This window comes from Salvelinus alpinus, chromosome 3 (assembly GCF_045679555.1).
Source record: "Salvelinus alpinus chromosome 3, SLU_Salpinus.1, whole genome shotgun sequence".
In the NCBI taxonomy this organism is placed as follows: Eukaryota; Metazoa; Chordata; class Actinopteri; order Salmoniformes; family Salmonidae; genus Salvelinus; species Salvelinus alpinus.
In genome coordinates, this window is record NC_092088.1 from 77910087 (window position 1) to 77931848 (window position 21762).

General features: G+C 45.4%; 1 protein-coding gene across 1 annotated transcript in view; it reads right to left on the bottom strand.

The window, feature by feature from the left end:
- Window positions 1–13820, bottom strand: part of LOC139571389 (cilia- and flagella-associated protein 337-like) — a 28536-nt gene extending 14716 nt beyond the window's left edge. Inside the window, exons 1-14 of the mRNA XM_071394208.1 lie at window positions 13678–13820; window positions 12157–12394; window positions 11708–11854; window positions 11393–11515; window positions 11126–11297; window positions 10289–10335; window positions 9999–10136; window positions 6598–6786; window positions 5211–5402; window positions 3870–4169; window positions 3444–3608; window positions 3075–3224; window positions 831–1015; window positions 572–711 (exon numbers count right to left, since the gene is read on the bottom strand). Coding sequence (XP_071250309.1) covers window positions 572–711; window positions 831–1015; window positions 3075–3224; window positions 3444–3608; window positions 3870–4169; window positions 5211–5402; window positions 6598–6786; window positions 9999–10136; window positions 10289–10335; window positions 11126–11297; window positions 11393–11515; window positions 11708–11854; window positions 12157–12394; window positions 13678–13748 — 2257 coding nt within the window. The 5' untranslated portion in view covers window positions 13749–13820. The remainder of the gene's footprint in view (window positions 1–571; window positions 712–830; window positions 1016–3074; window positions 3225–3443; window positions 3609–3869; window positions 4170–5210; window positions 5403–6597; window positions 6787–9998; window positions 10137–10288; window positions 10336–11125; window positions 11298–11392; window positions 11516–11707; window positions 11855–12156; window positions 12395–13677) is intronic.
- Between the last annotated feature and the right edge of the window lie 7942 nt (window positions 13821–21762).

A 21762-nucleotide genomic window follows, 5' to 3' on the forward strand; every position in this document is an offset into this window, starting at 1 on the left:
CCTGGTTACCATGAGTGTGTGTCCTGGTTACCATGAGTGTGTGTGTCCTGGTTACTGTGAGTGTGTGTGTCCTGGTTACCATGAGTGTGTGTCCTGGTTACCATGAGTGTGTGTGTCCTGGTTACCATGAGTGTGTGTGTCCTGGTTACCATGAGTGTGTGTGTCCTGGTTACCATGAGTGTGTTTGTCCTGGTTACTGTGAGTGTGTGTGTCCTGGTTACCATGAGTGTGTGTGTCCTGGTTACCATGAGTGTGTGTGTCCTGGTTACTGTGAGTGTGTGTGTCCTGGTTACCATGAGTGTGTGTGTCCTGGTTACCATGAGTGTGTGTGTCCTGGTTACCATGAGTGTGTGTGTCCTGGTTACTGTGAGTGTGTGTGTCCTGGTTACCATGAGTGTGTCCTGGTTACCATGAGTGTGTGTGTCCTGGTTACCATGAGTGTGTGTCCTGGTTACCATGAGTGTGTGTGTCCTGGTTACCATGAGTGTGTGTCCTGGTTACCATGAGTGTGTGTGTCCTGGTTACCATGAGTGTGTGTCCTGGTTACCATGAGTGTGTGTGTCCTGGTTACCATGAGTGTGCATGTGTCCAGTGATGCTCCACCAGTAGATCCCTCCAGCCTGTGAGGAGAGGAGGATAGGTGTGTTCCTCCAGTGTTTGTCCCCACCCCTCCGCTGCAGGAACAGCAACGCGTCCACAGGGGGCGTTGTCCTACACACATGCATCACATACACACTCAGTAAACATATGTTGAATACTGTATTTCAATTTGCAATAAAGCATTGATGTAAAAAAAAAAACACACACACACACACACACAGAAGACTCACAGTGAGTGAGTGGCCCTCTGCAGGCGAACCAGGGGTCTCTGTGTGTCCAAGGTCCAGACGATGACCTCTCCATCATGGCTGCCCGTAGCAATGACCCCCAGGGCAGGGCAGTGGTCAACCACCAGGATGTCAGCTCTGTGTTGCTGACCTGACTTCCACGACATGTCTGCCCTCACAAACACATCCTTCACCAACACAAACAGTCATATTGGAACCAGATAATCACCAGAATAATATTCTCATTTGCATCTTGGTGCCAACATTGCGTTCATTCAAATGTGAAAACAAACCAAGTTTTCCACTGTATATCTATGGCTTTATATCTACCCATCTGAATACTCACGTGCAAAATTCTAGTTCCAAAATATAGTGACTGATACTGTACATATAATAAGACCCAGAGGTCATACTCTGCATCGCTCTCTGACATCATTTACATACACCCCCTCTTATCCAAGATGTTTTATTAGTGTTCTTATAAACCCCACCGGGTTCTGCTGACGTCGAACAATAAGAAACCTCAGAGCAGATCTGTATATATACAAGTTGGAAGTTTACATACACCTTAGCCAGATACATTTAAACTCAGTTTTCCACAATTCCTGACATTTAATCCTAGTAAAAAATTCCCTGTCTTAGGTCAGTTAGGATCACCACTTTAATTTAAGAATGTGAAATGTCAGGATAATAGTAGAGAGAATAATTTATTTCAGCTTTTATTTCTTTCATCACATTCCCAGTGGGTCAGAAGTTTACATACACTCAATTAGATTTGGTAGCATTGCCTTTAAATGGTTTAACTTGGGTCAAAGCCTTCCACAAGCTTCCCAGAATAAGTTGGGTGAATTTTGGCCCATTCCTCCTGACAGAGCAGGTGTAACTGAGTCAGGTTTGTAGGCCTCCTTGCTCACACACGCTTTTTCAGTTCTGCCCACAAATGTTCTATAGGATGGAGGTCAGGGCTTTGTGATGGCCACTCCAATACCTTGACTTTGTTGTCCTTAAGCCATTTTGCCACAACTTTGGAAGTATGCTTGGAGTCATTGTCCACTGGGAAGACCCATTTGCAACCAAGCTTTAACTTCCTGACTGATGTCTTGAGATGTTGCTTCAATATATCCATATAATTTTCCTTCCTCATGACACCATCTATTTTGTGAAGTGCACCAGTCCCTCCTGCAGCAAAGCACCCCCACAACATGATGCTGCCACCCCCGTGCTTCACGGTTGGGATGGTGTTTTTTTCGGCTTGCAAGCGTCCTCCTTTTTCATCCAAACATAACGATGGTAATTTTGGCCAAACAGTTCTATTTTTGTTTCATCAGACCAGAGGACATTTCTCCAAAAAGTACGATCTTTGTCCCCATGTGCAGTTGCAAACCGTAGTCTGACATTTTTCTGGCGGTTTTTGAGCAGTGGCTTCTTCCTTGCTGAGCGGCCACTCAGGTTATGTCGATATAGGACTCGTTTAACTGTGGATATAGACACTTTTGTACCTGTTTCCTCTAGCATCTTCACAAGGTCCTTTGCTGTTGTTCTGGGATTGATTTGTACATTTCGCACCAAGGTACGTTCATCTCTAGGAGACAGAACGCGTCTCCTTCCTGAGCGGTATGACGGCTGCGTGGTCCCATGGTGTTTATACTTGCATACTATTGTTTGTACAGATGAACGTGGTAGATTTTCCCATGATGTCCAGCAAAGAGGCACTGAGTTTGAAGGTAGGCCTTGAAATACATCCACAGGTACACCTCCAATTGACTCAAATGTGTCATTTTCTGGAATTTTCCAAGCTGTTTAAAGGGACAGTCAACTTAGTGCATGTAAACTTCTGACCCACTGGAATTGTGATACAGTGAATTATAAGTGAAATATTCTGTCTGTAAACAATTGTTGGAAAAATTACTTGTGTCATGCACAAAGTAGATGTCCTAACTGACTTGCCAAAACTATAGTCTATTAACAAGAAATTTGTGGAGTGGTTGAAAAACAAGTTTTAATGACTCCAACCTAAGTGTATGTAAACTTCCGACTTCAACTGTAAATAGATATCATTCCTGAAAGTTGTCTTGTAAGGAAGGCTGGTAACTCTGAGTGGAACCACATGGAGCAGACACGATAGTGACAGATAACATTGGGGTTGAGGTGTGGTGGACTCTTCACCTGAGAGTGCAATGTACGTGTTTATCCTGGCTGGTACACAATAACTTTTTATTGAAAAAGAAAGTGTAGGTGTTTTCTCACCTTAGCCCGTTTGATGTCATACTGAGCGACCTGCTGGCTCCACCCCACGGCCAGCAACTGGTTGTCATGGAGACAGATGACCCCTGTGACCTCTGAGAGGGTGACAGGCTCTAGCTTGTGTAGGTTGAGGCCATTCAGTAGGTTCCACACCTTTTAACAGACAGAAACAGCACATCATAGTAAACCACATCTGTGTCCATCTGAAGCTGTTCTAACTGAACCGTAGTGAAGGAGGAGGTCTTAACAGAGACTTGGAGAAGTCTCCTGCTTTTCCCTTTTTCTTCAGTTATCAGACATCAGTAACATGATTGGATAGGTGAAAGCACAGGCTCCACTGCATAGGCTGCACTAGCTTTTACCACAGGGTACCTTGATGGTTCCGTTGCGTGCGCCAGTGATGAGTCGTCTGTGGGAGGAGTCTAGCGCCATGCAGGTAATCTCCTCCTCTCCATGAGCACTGGTGATCTTCAGACGCAGCCTCCCTGTTTCTACGTCCCACACTGATACAGACGAGTCATCACATCCGGCGATGACCTACACACACATATAAACACACACACACACACACACACACACACACACACACACACACACACACACACACACACACACACACACACACACACACACACACACACACACACACACACACACACACACACACACACACACACACACACACACACACACACACACACACACAGATGTAAACATTTACACACATATGGACGTAAACACACACATACAGTATGCACACCCTCATGGCTGTGACAGTGTATAAGATTCCATACCTACCTGTTTCAGTGTGGGGTTGTAGAGAGCACAGGAGAGGGGGGCACCATGGCATTGTCTTCCCCCTCCTCTTCCCCCTCCTCCCTGCTCCTCCCCCCTCCCCCCTTCCTCCAGCCTCAGCCTGGCCAGGTAGTCTCGACAGGACACCAGGATATGGGGCGGAGTCTGCGACAGGAAGGGCGGGGCCACCAACAGGAAAGGGAAGTTGCCGTGCTCTGGGGCACGCCCTGGCTGCAGACAGGGGAACTGCAGGTGGACAGTCCTCAGACAGCGATTGGAGGAGATGTCCCACACCCTCAGCTCCTGCAGAGAGATAACCAGGTGGGTAAAACAAACTCCATCTGAAAGCTCCTGCACAGAGACAACCAGGTGGGTAAACAAATCCCTTCTGAAAGCTCCTGCACAGAGACAACCAGGTGGGTAAACAAATCCCTTCTGAAAGCTCCTGCACAGAGACAACCAGGTGGGTAAACAAATCCCTTCTGAAAGCTCCTGCACAGAGACAACCAGGTGGGTAAACAAACTCCTTCTGAAAGCTCCTGCACAGAGACAACCAGGTGGGTAAACAAATCCCTTCTGAAAGCTCCTGCACAGAGACAACCAGGTGGGTAAACAAACTCCATCTGAAAGCTCCTGCACAGAGACAACCAGGTGGGTAAAACAAACTCCTTCTGAAAGCTCCTGCACAGAGACAACCAGGTGGGTAAACAAACCCCTTCTGAAAGCTCCTGCACAGAGACAACCAGGTGGGTAAACAAACCCCTTCTGAAAGCTCCTGCACAGAGACAACCAGGTGGGTAAAACAAACTCCATCTGAAAGCTCCTGCACAGAGACAACCAGGTGGGTAAACAAAACCCTTCTGAAAGCTCCTGCACAGAGACAACCAGGTGGGTAAACAAATCCCTTCTGAAAGCTCCTGCACAGAGACAACCAGGTGGGTAAAACAAACTCCATCTGAAAGCTCCTGCACAGAGACAACCAGGTGGGTAAACAAAACCCTTCTGAAAGCTCCTGCACAGAGACAACCAGGTGGGTAAACAAATCCCTTCTGAAAGCTCCTACAAAGAGACAACCAGGTGGGTAAACAAACCCCTTCTGAAAGCTCCTGCACAGAGACAACCAGGTGGGTAAACAAAACCCTTCTGAAAGGAATCAAAAAGTGAAAAACAAAAACCACCTGGGCCACAGCCAGGACAGAATACCTTGTGGTGTAGTACTGGTACTTCAGTCTAGGGATAGGTTTGCCTCTCTCTACCTGTCTTAGGTGAGGGCTTACAGCTTACCCGTGAAGCTACGGCCAGTGTTGTGTCTCTAGCCAAGCTATCTGGTGGTTATTGACTTACAGCATCTTTGGAGTAGCTGAGGACCTGTCCCAGTGGTTGGTAGATGACCACGTCCAGTACTGTGGTGCCGTGACCATGCAGGACCGCGACTGGCCGAGCGGTCATGTAGCAGTTCCACAGTTTGACCGCAGGGTCCAGACCACCCGTCACCAACAGGTTGAGAGACCTGCTGAAATCAAAGCACGTCACACCCTGCGGAGGAGGGAGAAAGGAGAGAAGAGAGAGAGAGTGAAAGAGGTTGGGGGAGGAGAGGGAGAGAGAGAACAGAGGAAGAGAGACAGACAGACAGACAGACAGGACAGCAGACAGACTTAGAGAAAGGGAAATTAGGATTTGTGGGTCACTAAAATAAAAGGTAGCGTGACTAAATATTCTAAAAATACTGCCTTTCCTATTAGTTTATAATGGTGAACTGTTGAGGACAGCTTCATTGTTCAACTGACCAAAGCTAGACTGTTTTATAGGAGCACTGCTCAGAAGCCATAACAACCAATACAAAACACCCCACCCACTTTAATCACTTCCTCAGCAGGGCCAGTCACATTACATGTTTGCTCTCCAGCAAACGTTAATTATATCCTTTGTGTGTGTGTGTGTGTGTGTGTGTGTGTGTGTGTGTGTGTGTGTGTGTGTGTGTGTGTGTGTGTGTGTGTGTGTGTGTGTGTGTGTGTGTGTGTGTGTGTGTGTGTGTGTGTGTGTGTGTGTGTGTGTGTGTGTGTGTGTGTGTGTGTGTGTGTGTGTTTATATTGGTTATAGGGTGGGACTCGGCGACAGTAAGCAAGATAAAACACAGTTATGACTCAAAATAATTCAGACAAGTTGAGTTTCATCATTCTGCGGTGTGACTGTTGACCTCTGTGGTTATTCATTATCCTCCATTACTATTTTGTGGAGATAGCTACCATGACATAAACTGAATGGGTCGGAGCCGACATTTCAATTTGACCTGCGGCAAGGTCACTCAGCCATTCTCTGTCTACTATCCAACCCAACCTTGAGTCCAAATCTGATAAAGAATGAGGCTGTATGGTACATTACAAACTGGGTGGTTGAGCCCTGAATACTGATTGCCTGACAGCAGTGGTATATCAGACCGTATACCACGAGTATGACAAAACAGTTATTTGTACTGCTCTAATTACATTGGTAACCAGTTTATAATTGCAATAAGGCACCTCTGGGGTGTGTGGTCCGCTTTGCGTCGTACCAAAGAACAGTCCTTAGCCGTGGTATATTGTCCATATACCACACCCTCTGAGGGCCATATTGCTTAAATAACAGCTACCCTTTTTGTAGAATCCCATATAAATGGTGGCTTCATTGTGTACTCCATAGTAACAACACATGAAATACTCATAATAGTGTAGATACTGTGTTATATTATTACCTTATTGATTCTCCAAACATAGGGTTTTCTCCTGAGTGACACGTGCATGATGACCACTGAGGAGGTGTCGCTTCCTGATGATGTCATGATGAGGTCAGTGTGGGGCTCGAAAAGGATCCTGTTGATTGGTTCCTGGTGGACTGTGGGGATGTGTTGGTAGGAGACTAGGCGGCTGTGGTCACCAATATCCTGTTAGGAGACATGTTCTCACCATAATTTGGGCTCCCGAGTGGCTCAGTGGTCTAAGGCACTGCATCTCAGTACAAGAGGCATCACTACAGTATCTGGTTCGAATCCAGGTTGCATCACATCTGGCCGTGATTGGGAGTCCAATAGGGTGGCGTACAATTGGCCAGGATAGGCCGTCATTGTAAATAAGAATTTGTTCTTAACTGACTTGCCTAGTCAAATAAAATACCAGTAAACCAACCCTGGTCCAGCAGAAATCTGAAGAACACACATTAACTTTTGGTACCAAGGAACACATAACACAGTACCAAGACAAATAACTACCCTAGAAGTGCCCGTAACACACGCAGCAAGGTTACAGAACAGATTTTACTGTCCATTGGTTGGAACGTCCTTTTGTCTTTTGCCTTTCCCAACATCCCCCAGACACACATTTAGAGGCACAGGTCAGTGCAGCGCCCCTGGATAGAGAGCAATGGGGGCATAATTATATCCTCCTGATTCCTGCGTACAAGCAAAAATTAAAGCAGGAAGCACCAGTGACTCGGTCAATAAAGAAGTGCTCAGATGACGCAGATGCTAAGCTACAGGACTGTTTTGCTAGCACAGACTGGAATATGTTCTGGGATTCTTCTGATGGCATTGAGGAGTACACCACATCAGTCACTGGTCTCATCAATAAGTGCATTGATGACGTCGTCCCCACAGTGACTGTACGTACATACCCCAACCAGAAGCCATGGATTACAGGCAACATCTGCACTGAGCTAAAGGGTAGAGCTGCAGCTTTCAAGGAGCGGGACTCTAACCCGGAAGAAATGCACTCCGACGAACCATCAAACAGGCAAAGCGTCAATAAAGGACTAAGATTGAATCGTACTACACTGGCTCCGACGCTCGTCGGATGTGGCAGGGCTAGCAAACTATTACAGACTACAAAGGGAAGGACAGTCGTGAGCTGCCCAGTGACACGAGCCTACCGAACAAGCTAAATTACTTCTATGCTCGCTTCGAGGCAAGCAACACTGAAGCATGCATGAGAGCATCAGCTGTTCTGGACGACTGCGTGATCACGCTCTCCGTAGCTGATGTGAGTAAGACCTTTAAAGTGCTCAACATTCACAAGGCAGCAGGGCCAGACGGATTACCAGGACGTGGACTCCGAGCATGCGCTGACCAACTAGCAAGTGTCTTCACTGACATTTTCAACATGTCCCTGACTGAGTCTGTAATACCAAACATGTTTCAAGCACACCACCATAGTCCCTGTGCCCAAGAACACTAAGGTAACCTGCCTAAATGACTACCGACCCGTAGCTCTCACGTTTGTAGCCATAACGTGCTTTGAAAGGCTGGTCATGGCTCACATCAACACGATTATCCCAGAAACTCTAGACCCACTCCAATTTGCATACCGCCCTAACAGATCCACAGATGATGCAATCTCTATTGCACTCCACACTGCCCTTTCCCACCTGGACAAAAGGAACACCTATGTTAGAATGCTATTCACTGACTACAGCTCAGTGTTCAACACCATAGTCCCCTCACTAAGCTAAGGACCCTGGGACTAAACACCTCCCTCTGCAACTGGATCCCGGACTTCCTGACGGGCCGCCCCATGTGGTAAGGGTAGGTAACAACGCATCTGCCACGCTGATCCTCAACACAGGGGCCCCTCAGGGGTCTGTGCTCAGTCCCCACCTGTACTCGCTGTTCACTCATGACTGCATGGCCAGGCATGACTCCAACACCATCATTAAGTTTGCCAACGACACAACAGTGGTAGGCCTGATCACCGACAACGATGAGACAGCCAGGGAGGAGGTCAGAGATCTGGCCGTGTGGTGCCAGGACAACAACCTTCACCAACAAACTATCATTGTCCAAACACACCAAGACAGTTGTGAAGAGGGCACGACAAAGCCTATTGCCCCTCAGGAGACTGAAAAGATTTAGCATTGGTCCTCAGTTCCTCAAAAAGTTCTACAACTGCACCATTGAGAGCATCCTGAATGGTTGCATCCCTGCCTGTTATGGAAACTGCCCGGCCACCGACCGCAAGGCACTACAGAGCGTAGTGCGTATGGCCCAGTATATCACTGGGGCTAAGCTTCCTGCCATCCAGGACCTCTATACCAGGTGGTGTCAAAGGAATGGCCTACAAATTGTCAAAGACTCCAGCCACCCTATCCATAGATGGTTCTCTCTGCTGTCGCACAGCAAGCGGTATCGGAGCGCCAAGTCTAGGTCCAAAAGGCTTCTTGAACACTCACGCCAGAACAGTTTATCAAATGGCTACCCAGACTATTTGCATTGGCCCCCCTCTTTTACGCTGCTGCTACTCTCTGTTTAATACCTATGCATAGTCACTTTAACTCTACCTACATGTACATATTACCTAAATTACCTCGACTAAACTGTGCCTCTGTCACGTTCTGACCTTAGTTTCTTTGTTATGTCTTTATTTTAGTTTGGTCAGGGAGTGAGTTGGGGTGGGCATTCTATGTTGTTTTTCTATGTTTTGTTCTGTTGGTAGATTTCTATGTGTTGGGGTTAGTATGGTTCTCAATCAGAGGCAGGTGTCAGTCGTTGTCTCTGATTGGGAGCCATATTAGGTAGCCTTTTTTATTGTATGTTGTGGGTGATTATTTTCTGTTTATTGTTTTTGTTTGCACCTGACGGAACTGTTCGTTTGTCGGTTTGTTGTTTTTGTTCGGTATTCATTCTTTATTAAATGATTATGAATATGTACCACGCTGCACTTTGGTCCTCCTCTTCCAACCACGACAAGCGTTACAGCCTCCGCACATTGACTCTGTACCTGTACCCCCTGTATATAGCCTCGCTACTGTTATTTTACTGCTGCTCTTTAGTTATTTGTTTTTTTAAACTTAACACCTATTTTTCTTAAAACGGCATTGTTGGTTAAGGGCTTGTAAGTAAGCATTTCAATGTAAGGTCTACACCTGTTGTATTCGGCGCATATGACAAATACAATTTGATTTGATATTTGATTAAGTGACTTGCTCAAGGACACAGCGGCAGGATATGGAACGTGGGTTGCCAGTTCAGCCACCCAGTCCGGGGCTTGAACACCCAAACTTCAGGCTGCTGGTCTGTCTCTCTAACCTCTAGGCTATTGGCATTATAACTGTGCCAGTTTTTGTTTCAGTCCAGCACAGAGTGAATGAAGAGTGAATGGGGCCTACCTGCATGTAAATCCTCTGTGGGACATTGTCCTCAGTGAAGGGGCTCTCAAACAGTCCATTGTGGAGTTGAAGGAACCACAACAGATGGATCCCTCCCTTTTCATCTCCCCACAGCAGCAAAGAGCGCCCCCCTGGAGACTGGGAGGGATACAACAGATCTCAGGGGAAGACAATGTGAACATAACTACCATAACTATAAAAACATCCATCATGGTTCATGAAAAGACAAGTAATTGAACGTTTAGAATGAGTCAAATGTATGTTAGTTTGACAGAGTACTGAAGCCGTACCTTTATGTCATGCCAGTAGCAGAGAGAGGTTGGAACATTGGGGAACCCTGTTTAGAGATGAGAGAACAACAGGGACAAAAAGTCAGAACCCTGTTCAGAGATGAGAGAACAACAGGGACATAAAGTCAGAACCCTGTTCAGAGATGAGAGAACAACAGGGACATAAAGTCAGAACCCTGTTCAGAGATGAGAGAACACCAGGGACATAAAGTCAGAACCCTGTTCAGAGATGAGAGAACAACAGGGACATAAAGTCAGAACCCTGTTCAAAGATGAGACAACAACAGGGACATAAAGTCAGAACCCTGTTCAGAGATGAGAGAACAACAGGGACATAAAGTCAGAACCCTGTTCAGAGATGAGAGAACAACAGGGACATAAAGTCAGAACCCTGTTCAGAGATGAGAGAACAACAGGAACATTAAGTCAGAACCCTGTTCAAAGATGAGAGAACAACAGGGACATAAAGTCAGAACCCTGTTCAAAGATGAGAGAACAACAGGGACATAAAGTCAGAACCCTGTTCAAAGATGAGAGAACAACAGGGACATAAAGTCAGAACCCTGTTCAGAGATGAGAGAACAACAGGGACATAAAGTCAGAACCCTGTTCAGAGATGAGAGAACAACAGGGACATAAAGTCAGAACCCTGTTCAGAGATGAGAGAACAACAGGGAGATAAAGTCAGAACCCTGTTCAGAGATGAGAGAACAGCAGGGCCATAAAGTCAGAACCCTGTTCAGAGATGAGAGAACAACAGGGACATAAAGTCAGAAATTGAACTGATTGCAAAAACAAAAGTTCTACTTTGAGTCTTTCTAACAGTTGGTTAGATACCAAACAAGTGGATGTCCTCAAAGCAGCTGGCCGTGGACACGTCAACAAAGTGGAGGTCCCTGCTGCTGGTTGCTATGGCGACCTTGTGGACTTTGGGCAGGTAGACAGCATCAGTGGTCCAGCCCCTGAACCTCCTTCTGTTAACCCCTTGCTCTGCAGGGTCTCCAGCCAGCTGAGGAGATACATCGAAGAAAGAGAGAAAGTGAGTGTGTGTCTGTCTTTGTGAGTGAGTGAGTGTGTGTGTGTGTGGCTTATCAGCTCACGCACCTCCAGAGTCTTGAGGACTTGTAGTCGGTTGTTCCACACAGTCAGCAGCCCCCCCTTACTGACACTGACGTAGCGGAGGGGGGGAGGATGGGGAACAGCCACTACACAGATTGTGGGCTCCTGCTGTAAGGGGGAGAAGAGAAAAGTTTAGAGGTGAAGTGAGAGAGTGGCTGATGAGAGAAAGAGAAATAGAGGTCAATGGAGACTGCTGCATACTTATGAATGAACATACAGTATGAGCAATTAACTACTTATTACATAGTTATTACATAGTTATTAACACACTCTATAAGCAATGACTAGAGTGTCCCTCACCTTGTTGTGTGAGCAGTGTTTGATGAGTGGCTCAGTGTCTAGTAGAGCGTCTCTTGGCCTGGAGGTGTGGTCTCTCTCTCTGCACTGCTGCAGCAGGTAGCTACACAGGTCCTCCCACTCCACATAGCCATCACATGACACGTCAATCTATTGGAAATGAGAACATGTTCTTATTTCCTAAGGGTAAACTAACAAAAAACAGTTAAACTGTATGGCACAGCCAGAAGAGGACTGGCCACCCCTCATAGCCTGGTTCCTCTCTAGGTTTCTTCCTAGGTTTTGGCCTTTCTAGGGAGTTTTTCCTAGCCACCGTGCTTCTACACCTGCATTGCTTGCTGTTTGGGGTTTTAGGCTGGGTTTCTGTACAGCACTTTGAGATATCAGCTGATGTAAGAAGGGCTATATAAATACATTTGATTTGATTTGATGTAACAAAGAGTCATAGTCACCTCATTGAAGACCCTCTCCAGCCATCCGCTCTGGCTGTCTGGACCAATCACAGCACTCAGAGCATTCTGGAACTCCTCCAGACTCATCCCTCTTTCTCCTCCTCCCTTTTTCCGTGCACCTCTCCAACTCTGCCGGGACCCCCTGTCCGAGGTTGTGCGACGGGTAAATGCATCCCTCAGCAACAGCAGGTGTTTAAGTCTGAGTTCCTCCTGAATACAGGCATTCTGGCCTGCATCACTGTGGAGTGGAGTAGTATGTAGATATTTCATAAAAATATCTGCCGTTTCCAGCTACAATAGTCATTTACAACATTAACAATGTCTACATTGTATTTCTGATCAATTTGATGTTATTTTAATGGACATTTTTTTTGCTTTTCTTTCAAAAACAAGGACATTTCCAAGTGACCCCAAACTTTTGAACGGTGGTGTAGATTCATATACTGATCATTATTGAGAGTACTACTGCATAATATGAAAGTCTTACAGAATATGAACATATAGCACACCCCTGTGGCAGCAGTGAGACTGCACACTTTGTGACCAATTTCAGACTACAATACTTTTTATTTCTTTATTTTACCGTTATTTTACCAGGTAAGTTGACTGAGAACACTTTCTCATTTACAACAACGACCTGGGGAATAGTTACAGGGGAGAGGAGGGGGATGAATGAGCCAATTGTAAGCTGGGGATGATTAGGTGACCATGATGGTATGAGGGACAGCTTGGGGATTTAGCCAGCCAACATTTTGATGTTATCAATTTGTTATTATAACTTAAAATAATAGAGTTGATGCAACTTCTCATTTAGATTTGAGTCATTACCACATAAACATTAAGTAATAATGACTTTTCATTGACACTGAGTTCAACTTACTAAAAGTATTTGATTTAAAAATGCCTTTATAGTGAACTAACCAAGTGCTTGATTTGCTGTGGTAGGCTTGCTTTCTTTGTATTGTATGGATTTAAGAGGTTCTTGAAGAGAGATTTGAGAGGGTGAGGGAGACTGCTAGGACCAAAACCCCCATATCGTGTGTCGCCAACCTTGATGAGGACAAGCCTTGTGTGGCCATGTTGCCATGGGAAACCCCAGGAAAATCGGTCATGTCTCCACATTCTCCTCCCTCTTCCTGGTTCATCAACGCACGCATGAGTGCTCCTTTTAGATCAGGGTAGTTCTCACGATCAACTCACCGCACAGCCAGGTAATCATTGATATGCAGTCAATGAGACATTTTTTACTCCAAAAGGGTTTGGAAAAATACTTTAATTAGCTCTACTCTGAGAGATATTTTCATATAGAAATTGTAAAAAAAATGGTTCTGTTGATGATAATGATATTTTGATAACATTATTATCTGTGGAATTGAAATAACAGGATTCAGAAAAATTTAAGCCGGAATATAAAAGCTGACGTGTCAACTTCTACTAATGCTAAACATAAAATATGAATGTAGACTTTATTTAAAATCTTGAGTTATATCCTTTATATTGTTCTTAAAATACAAAACTCACCAAGAGCTGCTGCTGGAGGTTTCCCTCTCGTAGACCTCCCATGGATCACTGATACCTCTTAGGGTTCCCATTCCTACACACCTAACCTTTCTGTCGGTCTATCAAACTAGTCTAGCGCTAAGTCCATTGTGTGTTGCTAAACAGAGTGAATTTTCACTCTGAACCAAGCTTTAAAAACAACCTCACTCATAGCTTTAGATCTTCCCTCTGGACTTTGCCTCAGATGAGCCCCTCAAAACCTTCGGGCCCAAGTTCCTCTGTTTATGTGTCAGAGTGTGAAGGATGCTGAAACACAAACTGACCTCACAACAGCCTAAGCCCAAACTGATACCTCTCTCTCCCTCCTCTAGGTTTAAATAAGAGTCTTTGTCTCTCTCTTTCCCTTTGTCTTTCGAGACAAACCCAATTTCAGGTCAAACAAAGCTGCTTCTTTTCAGACAGGGTGGAATGCTCAGCTCCACAGATCAGTACATCATCCATCACAGAAGTTAGACCACAGGGAGAGAAAGTCAACATCCTCAGTGGAGGACCAAGGAGACTATCCACAATCTAAATGGGCACCAGGGTGTCAAGACAAGTAATCCTCCAGAAGTTAATGATTTGAAGGAAGAGGGAAAGAAGCCTCTCAGTCTGTAGCATACCGATCCATAAAGCTTTCCATGTGAAGTCTTAGAAATCTCAACCAGGCTAAAGAGATCCAAGATCAGGAGGTGCATAAGATCCTAAATGTTACTCAAAGAGTGGAGGTGTGTACAGGTTTCTGTCTGAGAGTGTAAGTCAAACAAAGGGACAAGCTCTGGCTAATGATAAACCACTAATGTCTCAGTAACAGATTACTGAGCCATTAAGCTAAAGCCATGGCAGAGAACCCAGGTCCCAGGTCACTTTACCATTAACTACCCCACTGAGACCATGCAACATGGTTTGGTGTGTGGGGTGGTATGTACAGTATGTGTGTGTCGATTGTACATTATATCTTGTGTTCTCTGTATCTCGTTCAAAGCTTGATGTTTGAATACTGGAGCCCATACTACCGGTAGGCCTTTTTAGGAGGGGGCCCATACACATTTTTTTATATATATATATTTTTTACACATGTATTTTAAATTTGGCCCATATAATGTATTTAAAACATTTTTTGTATACATTTCAAATACATTCCAACATATATCACGGAATGCATTTAAAATGTTTATATAAATGTGTATAAAATGCATATTACAATATATGTTAAACGCATTGTAAAATGTTTTTAATGTATTTCAAAATACATTTGTATATTTTAGAATATATTTTCACATGTATTTATCGATATATTTGCAAAAAAAATGTTTTGATGTATTTGGAAATGTTGTATAAAATATATTCCAACATGTATTCCGACGTGTATGTTGTAATAAATATATTATTTTATAAAAATGTATAGCAAGTATGAAGATCTGGCCATATCATATTGTAACACAATGTTGACTCAACAATTTAACTTTAACAGGCTCTTCAGTATCACATCAGTCTCTGTAAGGACCAACGCCGGACAGGAGAAGCAGGTACGGGGAGTCAGACATTTATTCGGGAACAGACATAGAACAAGACAGGAACAGCGTCAGCACACAGGTAACACGGACATATGACAAACAATGCAGCAGCGGGGAACAGAGCTGGGGAACTGACAAATATAGGGGAGGTAATAAACAGGTGATTGAGTGACTCCAGGTGAGTCCAATATCGCTGAAGCGTGTGACGAGGGAAGGCAGGTGTGCGTAAATGATGGTGACAGGAGTGCGTAATGCAGGGCAGCCTGGCACCCTCGAGCGCCAGGGGGGAAGAACGGGAGCATGCGTGAGAGTCTCATTAAACCTGCAGAACTGGCAGTATACAAGCAAAGCTTTTAATCATAGAACACAACATAACACATGAACTGGCCTGACAATCCATTTCATTGGAAGCCCAAAAGCACTAAGAGAAAGCAACGCCTCAACAAGCCACGCCTCCAAGTATTCTAATTCTGCCGCCTCTAAAATACATTTTGTCAAATGCATTTTTATTGTACTTGACACACCAAAAGCACTAACATGCTTTTAAATTACTACAAAAATGACTACAAACATATTACATTATCTGTCATGTAGTGACTCTGTGTCTTTCATGGGCATTTGACAAATAAACAAACAAACTTGATGAGAGCATTGCAACCAACGTTTAATGGGCAGAACTTAACGTTTACTGGGTCATTCCATGAAATGAGTGCCTTTTGCGTTCCTTTGATATAGTAGAAATTGTGCACAAATATGGCATTTTAAAAGCCTGTTATATGAAATGAAGTGCCCTTTAATATAGACCAAATGGAGAATTCAATAAATCTGATTTTCAGGACTTGCTCAAATGGGGGCGGCATACGCCCGATCCTAGATCTACGTGCTCTGAACAGGCACATGAGAAAGTACATGTTCAGAATGTTGACACACTGCTCTGCTACGTTCTGTGCGCCCAGGTGATTGGTTCATATCTGTCAACCTGAAGGGTGCTTACTTTCACATCTCAATATACCCTCCTCACAGGACATTTCTCAGATTCGCTTTTCAAGGTGTAATCTATGAATTTCTGGTCCTCCCAGCATCTCACTATCACCTCAGGTTTTTACGAAGTGTACCGACGGAGCCATAGCTCCACTCAGAGAGAGGGGCATTCGGGTGATGATGTACTTAGACGATTGGCTGCTGTGCTCTCAATCAAGACAGGATGTCTTGGAACAAAGTTAGCTGCTCTTGGAATACCTGACATTTCTAGGTTTCAAAATAAACACAGTAAATAGCTGTAATGCGATCTGTGTGTAGCTTGTGTAGAGGAGTCAGGCGCACGACAGCAGACATGAGTAAATAAACGTAATTTACTCAAAAATAGACAAATACAATACAATAAAACGAGCCCACATAACGGACCGTATTACATACAAACAATTACTCACAAACAAAGATGGGGGAACAGAGGGTTAAATAATGAACAAGTAATTGGGGAATTGAAACCAGGTGTGTAAGACAAAGACAAAACAAATGGAAAATGAAAAGTGTATCGGCGATGGCTAGAAGGCCGGTGACGTCGACCGCCGAACGCCGCCCTAACAAGGAGAGGGACCGACTTCGGCGGAAGTCGTGACAATAGCGTTCTGATTCGCACACAAACAATCTCTTTCCTAGGTCTAACCCTAGATTAGGTATCGTTCAAAGCTTGTCTCTCAGTGGAACATATAAGAACATTCCAGAATTGCCAAGCACTGTTTCGCAGAGAGATCATGATCTCTTTCAAAACATGCTTAAGGCTGCTAGGTTTGATGGCATCGGCTTTCGTAGTCATTCTATTAGGACACTTGAATAGGAGAGGGTTTCAGCGCTGGGTCTCTTCTCTAGGTCTGTGCTTAATACGTCACAAACATACGTTTACAAGCATTTCACTACACCCGCAATAACATGTGCTAAATATGTGTATGTGACCAATACAATTTGATTTGACACCGTGTACAGATCTCAGTTTCTGTCAAAGGGTGTCCAGATGGGAACTGTTTTAGTGAGAAAGGTAGTCACGACGGACGCATCTCTCTCGGGTTGCGGTGCGACCCACAAGGGCAGAACGGTTAACCGGGCATGGGGACCCCATCTCCGTTCTACAAACATAAACTGCCTGGAAATCCTTGCAGTGTCCCTACATTAAAGTAATTTCTCCCAATTCTGGAGGTTCGACATGTTCTATTCAGAACAGACAATACCACCGTTGTGATTTACATAAACAGACAAGGGGGACTACGATCCCCTCACTTACACAGAGACTTATTATGTGGAGCAGTGTGTATCTCCAGTCACTGAGAGCTACTCATGTACCAAGAGTACTGAATCTGGGGGCAGATTTACTCTCCAGGGGGAATCCTCTATATGGGGAGTGTAAGCTCCACCCAGAGGTAGCCAATCAGGTTTGGATGCTCTTCGGCATTCCAGCAGTGGATCTTTATGCATCGATGGAGAATACACAGTGTTCACTGTTCTTTTCCCTGAGGGATCGGGAGGCATGGATGGGGTTGTGGATGTGTTGGCGTGTGAGTGGCCATGCATGAGTGGCCTTGCATTTTTACCAGCATGTCACATGTGCAACCAAAGAAAAATTATAATTATATCCTCTTGATTCCTGCTTACAAGCAAAAAACTAAAGCAGGAAGTACCAGTGACTCGCTCAACACTGAAGTGGACAGATGACGCAGATGCTACACTATAGGACTGTTTTGCTAGCACAGACTGGAATATGTTACGTGATTCATCCAATGGCCTTGAGGAGTACACCACATCAGTCATCGGCATCATCAATAAGTGCATCGACGACGTCATCCCCACAGTGACTGTACGTACAGTACATATCCCAACCAGAAGCCATGGATTACAGGCAACATCCACATCGAGCCAAAGGCTAGAGCTGCCTCTTTCAAGGAGCGGGAGGCTAATCCGGACGCTAGTAAGAAATCCCGCTATGCCCTCAGATGAACCATCAAACAAGCAGTGTCAATACAGGATTAAGATTGAATCCTACTACACCGGCTCTGACGCTCGTCGGATGTGGCAGGCCTTGAAAACTATTACGGACTACAAAGGGAAACCCAGATGCGAGCTACCCAGTGACGCAGGCCTGCCAGACGAGCTAAATGCATTTTATGCTCGCTTCTAGACAATCAACACTGAAGCATGCATGAGAGCACCAGCTGTGTGATAACGCTCTCGGTAGCCGATGTGAACAAAACCTTTAAACAGGTCAACATTCACAAAGCCGCTGGGCCAGACGAATTCTCCCTGTCCGAGTCTGTAATACCAACATGTTTCAAGCAGACCACCATAGTCCCTGTGCCCAAGGAAGCGAAGGTAATCTGACTAAAAGATTACTGCCCCGTGGCACTGGTCATGGCTCACATCAACAGCATCCTTCTGGACACCCTAGACCCACTCCAATTCGCATACCACCCCAACAGATCCACAGATGACACAATCTCAATTTCACTCCACACTGCCCTTTCTCACCTGGACAAAAGGACCACCTATGTGAGAATGCTGTTCATTGACTATAGCTCAGCGTTCAACACCATATTCACCATATTCAACCATATTCAACACAATATTCGTTTCGGTATTTCACTTATGGGATATACTGACCCCTGTACTGCCAGACAAGATCATCCTGACAAACAACTGCCCCGTGACGTTGCTTATCCTGACGACCGTGGGGCAGTCGGTCATCAGGATGAGCGATGTCACGGGGCAGTCGGTCATCATGATGAGCGACGTCACAGGGCAGTTGGTCGTCAGAATGAGCGGCGTCACGGGGCAGTCGGTCGTCAGGATAAGCAGCGTCACTAGGCAGACGGTCGTCAGGATAAGCAACGTCACGGGGCAGTTGTTTGTCAGGATGATCTTGTCTGGCAGTACAGGAGTCAGTATATCTCATAAGTGAAATACCGAAACGAATATTGTACTTGAAAGAGAACTTGAGGTTACGACCGTAAAACCGGTTCTCTGATAGAATGAGTGATGTATTTCACCAGACCACCCTCCTTGCATGAGCGAGGAAGAGGTGTTGCTTATTTTGAATGATTCAGAGACTCTGCATCTGACCTTTTTTATAGGGTTATATATTATTTTTTAAATGTTATTTAACTAGGGATGTCAGTTAAAAACAAATTCTTATTTACAATGACGGCCTACCCCAGCCAAACCCCCCGGCCAAACCCTAACGCGGACGACGCTGGACCAATCGTTAGCCGCCAAATGGGACTACCAATCACGGCCGGTTGTGATACAGACTGGAATCGAACAAGGGTCTGTAGTGACACCTCTAGCACTGAGATGCAGTGCCTTAGACCACTGCGCCACTCGGGAGCCCATGTAAAGGGTAGGAGGGACGCCACTCCCCGACGCACACATCTCGACATCCAACCAATCATAGCTGGCATAGTGTAATGAAGGCTTCTGACGAATACGCTGGGAACGTATCCCATAAGTGAAATACCTCACTCATACTTTCAGAGAACCGGGGTTATGGTCGTAACCTAAAGTTCTCACTTGTTTCCCATTTCACCCCACAGCTCCATCAGGCCAGGGCAACAGCACAGTGCGGGTAGGAGAGGAGGGTCCAGGGAGGAACAAAAGAAAGAGGAAAAGAAGGACTGAGGGACGGAGGAGGGATTGAAGAAGCACAGAGCATCTGGAGAGGAACAGAGGGACTGAAAGGGAGGAGGAGAATACTGGTAACAAACCACAGAGGAACTATAGAGGGGTCCAAACTACAGAGGAGCTATATAGGAGTCCAAGCAGCTCCTAGACAGTATATGACCCAGTACAGAGCACTTTATATTTGATGTTTTAATAATGTATCACCTCCAGGAATACCAAAGCCTCTTGCTGTAATGGATGGTTTAGAAACCCTCAACTGTAAGTGTTCCCAGATGACACGGCATGGAAGTGTAACTGAGTGTCCCTGTCCTGCAAGAGTTGAGCAGGGCCAAGGTAGTCTGGGTAACTGTGTTTCTGTTCTATAGGAGTTGAGCAGGGCCAAGGCAGTCTGGGTAACTGTGTTTCTGTTCTATAGGAGTTGAGCAGGGCCAAGGCAGTCTGGGTAACTGTTTCTGTTCTATAGGAGTTGAGCAGGGCCAAGGCTGTCTGTGTTACAGAGAGAAGCCAGTCAGAGGAGGAACTGGGAAAGGTGCGGGCTGAGGTTCACCTGGAGGAGGTTCGTTATACACCTGTGTGTCTGTCGGCCTGTCCCTCTGTCTCGCTTTGTATGTGCTTGAGCATTGGAAAAGCAGTAACAATGTGGTTAATCACCTCTTTCCTATCTCTCTCCCTTCCCCTCCTTCCCTCTGTCTGAGCTGCAGCAGTGTGTGAGTGGGTTAGAGGAGAAGTTGTGTCAGTCTCATGATGAGTCCCAGAGCCACTGCTCCCAGCAGAAACAGACCATAGCAGACAGCAGAGCATCGAGACAGACGGAATACGACGCAGGATAGAGGAGATGCAGCAGGTCTGATTGGGAATGTGTCAGAGAGACCACTGGCACAAAATTACCAACTATACACACGGAAACAACTCCTAGATCAAGTACAGTGTAGTTGTCTAATAAGAATCACATTTGTCTGGGGAAATATGATTCTAATAACTGACATTGATTTGTACTGATTGACATAATCAGGTTGGTGAATTTTCAGCACTGAATGATGTTCATGTGAGTAAGGGCAGAGACAAAGTTGTGTGGTGGTTGTGTGTTTACTAGGATGGTAATATTTGCTTTCTAGTGTAATATAGAGAATTTGTCCTCTCCCACCTTCAGTAGTTGTCTGGTAAGACCAGGAGATGGTTGCAGAGGGTAGCGAGGGCTGGTAAGGACCAGGAGATGGTTGCGGAGGTTAGCCAGGTCTGGTAAGGACCAGGAGAAGGTTGCCAGGTCAGAGTGGAGCTAAAGGAGCAGATAGGACACCTGCAGGCCGAAAGTACTGCTCAGGGAGGACTGAAGGAGAACATCGCTGCTCTGGAGAGAGATGAAAGGTATGCAGTCTCTTTCTGTCTTTATATTTTATTTTTTCCTTCCTCTGTCCTTCCTTTCTCTTCTCTTCTCTCTCTCTCTGTCACTCTGTTACTCTCCCTCTTTGTATATCTATTTCTCCTCTCTCTCTGTCCTCCAGTCTATGAACCATCTTCTGTTATTTTCCCTCCTGTCCTTCTCTCTCTTATACAATCCCATCCACTTGAATGAAACATCTCCCCAGTGTTTGTCTGCATTGGTTTGTGATTGTATGAGTGTGACATGTTCTCCCACAGTGCTGGTCAGTAACCACAGAGAGGCCATCCTGGATAAGGAGAATGAGATCCCATCTCTGTTTGAGAAGCTGAGACTGAGAGAGGCAGAGATTCAGAGGATGAGAGAGGACGAGGCCCAGAGAGCCAGCTATACTCAAAGTATGTGGACATTCCCATCAAACCCCCTTCAAATTAGTGGATTCGGCTATTTCGTTGCTGGACCCGTTGCTGACAGGTGTATAAAATCGAGCCCACAGCCATGCAATCT